The following is a 2,559-nucleotide window of genomic DNA, read 5'->3' as shown; positions in this document are numbered from 1 at the left end:
ACACTCACACCTAGGGGCAATTTGGAGAGGCCAGTTAACCTGACAGTCATGTTTTTGGACTGTGGGAGGAAACCGGAGTACCTGGAGAAAGCCCACCATGCACAGGGAGAACATGGAGACTCCATGCAGAAAGACCGGGCTGGGAATCGAACCCAGAACCTTCTTGCTGCAAGGCAACAGCTCTACCAACTGCGCCACTGTGCAGCCCCCACAGACAAACCTGTTTAACAAAACACAGTATGCATATTAGTGATGGACAAATAATTATATTAAAATTAAAGCATTTGTAATTATTTTGTTTCAGAATGTTTGCTGCATTGTTGGAATCTATAAAATCCTAATTTTAAAGTCTGGTGTTTCAGCTTCAGTGTTGTGGATGGACTGGAGTCGAGGACTGGGGCTCAGACATCCCTGACTCCTGTCGCTGCACACCTTCATATGGATCAGAATGTAAATCCATTCCACAGGTGAGTTAAAAAGGTTTAATAATTCATCCTCTGTTAAAGAATACAGTAATTATCAGCAAATCTTTGGACATGTTGTTGTTTTCTCACAGGGATTCGGAGGATTTTCATCCGTCCACTCCAAGGTATTCAGTCAAACAAATGTCACTTCACCATTTTGTCACATCTCCAGGGTGCAACCCGTAACGTACTCTCAACTTTCTGTTTTTCAGTCCTGTGGTGAAATTACTTGGGCTTATATTGAATATGGCATAAAGCTTGCCTTAGGCTTCATTTTTGGATTCGCTTTCGTTGCTGTAAGTTCTGTTCATTTTTCTGTCATCATCTACAGACAATCATCTCTGCACAGCAACACAAATCCTTTAAGACTGAAAGACTTGAGAAGGAAGACAAAAATGTTTTGGTCCTAAATTTCTTCACCATTGTAATTTTTTCTTCTTTGGGAGTAAGAGCTCTCCTTAGCAGCTGTATTTGCTTTGAACAGGTAGCCTTAAATAAAGCTAATTAATAACTGAACTCCATGGATGTTGATACATGTACACAATGTTTTTATTTAGGAGAAATGGTGGATTGAAAACAATCCAACTCCAGTCATGAAGGAAAATTAGGAGCCAAAAAAATGAGTTTTTAGGCCATTTTAATGTAAAATCCAAGTTCTACACCAGCAGTTACCATGTTTGAATTGAACATGTGGAGATTAGCGCTCTGGCGCTAACCCCCTCCCGCTAGCTCTTCGCTAAGCTACAGCTGGTTCACCACAACATAGCCTGGCATGAATGCTAAAGCTAGTTAGCATAGCCACCGAAGATGGCAGATAAATGGGTTTCCTGTAACAGGAAGTTGTTTCTCCGCCATTAGCACATTTAGCAGCGAGTACACGAATATAATTGACAGCACTAAGACCCTCCTTCTAGCTCTGGATGCTTTTGCACTTCTGCAGACAGCAGCAGTAGCTCAGGGACGAGGTGGAGGAGATCGATCTAGTCACAACCTGGTGATAGTTTTAACAAATAAATACATTTTTGTAAAAGTTACTGCAGCTTTAAATGCAACATGTTTAAACTTATATCCTCTGGTTCAGTATGTGGTTGGTGTACAGATACAAAATGAAAGTTAATAGATGTGAAACAACAATGTGGACCAAACAACGTTGGAATTGACTCAGGACACATTTATACCCAGTATCGTTGATTTCCCACCTCAAAAACAGAGGAAAACATGGCACGCTAATGTGTTCCTACAAACATTGGTGCTTTAGCAGAACAGCAGATTGGCTATCAAACAATGAATGTCAGTTTAGGAGGAGAGTAGCTGAAACATTTGTGTGCAGCAAACCCAACAGTAAGACCAGAACCTTCCTTTGTTCTCATGTCTCTTCTGTCCTCTTGTTCTTCCAGGTGATGGGATTGATCATCTCCGCTAACATGATTAATCAGATCAGTCGTCACGACAGAGCAGGAATACCAGCTTTTGCAATGAAGGATTATTGACATCAACCTGCAAGTCTTGATGGGTTTTATGGAATGATGCTCAAATATTGTTCAGATTCTTTATTTAGAAAAAATGTTACCAAATGTTTTGCAAACGTTTCCGCATTTTGTGATGCTTCCTCCATAAATATTGGCTTTTATTGTGAAGGATTCCTTCTCTGACACACCTGAACCAAATAAACATGCTGTTACCAGGCCTCTGCAGAGCTGAATGACTGAGTTGTCACTTTCAGAAATAAACATGGCGCCGTTTGGAGTTCAGGGTTTTTGTATTGGAGTTACAGAGCCACTGATTGGTCCAGCTTTCCCACTACATTCCTTTCTGTTACATCCTGTCACGTGGTTGCACATTTTTTCTTAATAGTTTTTGAAAATGTACCATGTTTGTTTTGGAAACCCCTTTGGTAGAAACTGTCATGATGTGGTCTAATTTTCTAACCCACATGCAGATCCACTCCAGAAACCCGAGAATGATTTAAGTGATTTATTACAACAAGTTGGGAAAGAAACGCAGGTAAACGGTCCGGGTGCGTCCGGACCGGAACTTGGGTCAACTGAGGGAGAAACAGACGGTAAGTTTGAGGTCGTCGGAAATTTGGAGATGG

The 2,559-nt window shown here is 41.1% G+C and overlaps 1 protein-coding gene across 1 annotated transcript in view; it reads left to right on the top strand.

Annotated features, from left to right (window-relative positions):
• LOC103459317 (CD63 antigen-like) overlaps positions 1–2,150 on the top strand; it is a 4,911-nt gene extending 2,761 nt beyond the window's left edge. The window contains exons 6-9 of the mRNA XM_008400789.2: positions 363–467; positions 557–589; positions 677–760; positions 1,862–2,150. Coding sequence (XP_008399011.1) covers positions 363–467; positions 557–589; positions 677–760; positions 1,862–1,954 — 315 coding nt within the window. The 3' untranslated portion in view covers positions 1,955–2,150. The remainder of the gene's footprint in view (positions 1–362; positions 468–556; positions 590–676; positions 761–1,861) is intronic.
• Positions 2,151–2,559: the final 409 nt, after the last annotated feature.

Source organism: Poecilia reticulata, linkage group LG23 (assembly GCF_000633615.1).
Source record: "Poecilia reticulata strain Guanapo linkage group LG23, Guppy_female_1.0+MT, whole genome shotgun sequence".
Classification (NCBI taxonomy): Eukaryota; Metazoa; Chordata; class Actinopteri; order Cyprinodontiformes; family Poeciliidae; genus Poecilia; species Poecilia reticulata.
Note: the sequence above shows the minus strand (reverse complement) of the source record. Positions and strands in the feature narration are given on the sequence as shown.